The sequence below is a fragment of the Frankliniella occidentalis genome, unplaced genomic scaffold, assembly GCF_000697945.3.
Source record: "Frankliniella occidentalis isolate FOCC.00 unplaced genomic scaffold, Focc_3.1 Scaffold107, whole genome shotgun sequence".
Classification (NCBI taxonomy): Eukaryota; Metazoa; Arthropoda; class Insecta; order Thysanoptera; family Thripidae; genus Frankliniella; species Frankliniella occidentalis.
The window spans coordinates 911283-911880 of record NW_026267236.1 but is presented as its reverse complement, the minus strand read 5'-3'; the positions used below and the strand labels follow the sequence as shown (position 1 = coordinate 911880).

Below are 598 nucleotides of genomic sequence, written 5' to 3'. Positions count from 1 at the left end.
ACAACAACCCCCTCGGCAGCCCGACCATCGATCCGGACGCGCACCACGACAGCGAGAGGCCCGGCAACACAAACCTCCCCCGCGGCACGCGACGCTACGTCCCATCACGCGAGCACGACGCGCCCTCCCGCGCGCGCTGCTGGGGGCGGCTGCCGCGGAGTCGGCGCCGAGGGGGAGGAGCAGGGGGGTCGATGTCGTTGTAGTATCAAAGCTAGAGGGAGATACAGTTGAGTATAATTGTTCCTCTGCCTTTCCCTTTGAAAAGGTTAGCTTGCTAGGCTGAGCTATTCGTGACGCCGGTCCAAGCGGCTTGGGTTTCTAGACCCGGACATTTCAGTACGATACACAACGAAGAGGATATCTAGACAAAATCTAAACATACAGCAAGTTGATGCGATATGAAAGGAAGTGGTGGGTAAGGGGAATTCTTACCAGCCATGGTGGAATTTCCAGCAACTGTAGTTTATGCAAAGTCTTGTCCTTCTTGTCTTGCTCGTAAAATTGGACGTAGTCGTAATGGCGTCGACCGAATCAAACTGAGTAGTCCCCAAGATGGCCGTTTGGCAGCGCTGGGATGGGTTGTGGCGTTGGGGAAGGG

The 598-nt window shown here is 55.9% G+C and overlaps 1 protein-coding gene across 4 annotated transcripts in view; it reads right to left on the bottom strand.

Moving 5' to 3' along the window:
- The window catches only part of LOC113203158 (RNA-binding protein 4.1), a 6562-nt gene extending 5964 nt beyond the window's left edge, over positions 1 to 598 (bottom strand). For all 4 annotated transcript variants that reach the window (XR_003303243.2, XR_003303242.2, XM_026417691.2 and 1 more), the window contains exon 1: positions 433 to 598. Coding sequence is in view for 2 of the 4 variants with exons in the window: in XM_026417691.2 (XP_026273476.1) it covers positions 433 to 439 (7 nt within the window). In the remaining 2 variants the exon portion in view is untranslated. The remainder of the gene's footprint in view (positions 1 to 432) is intronic.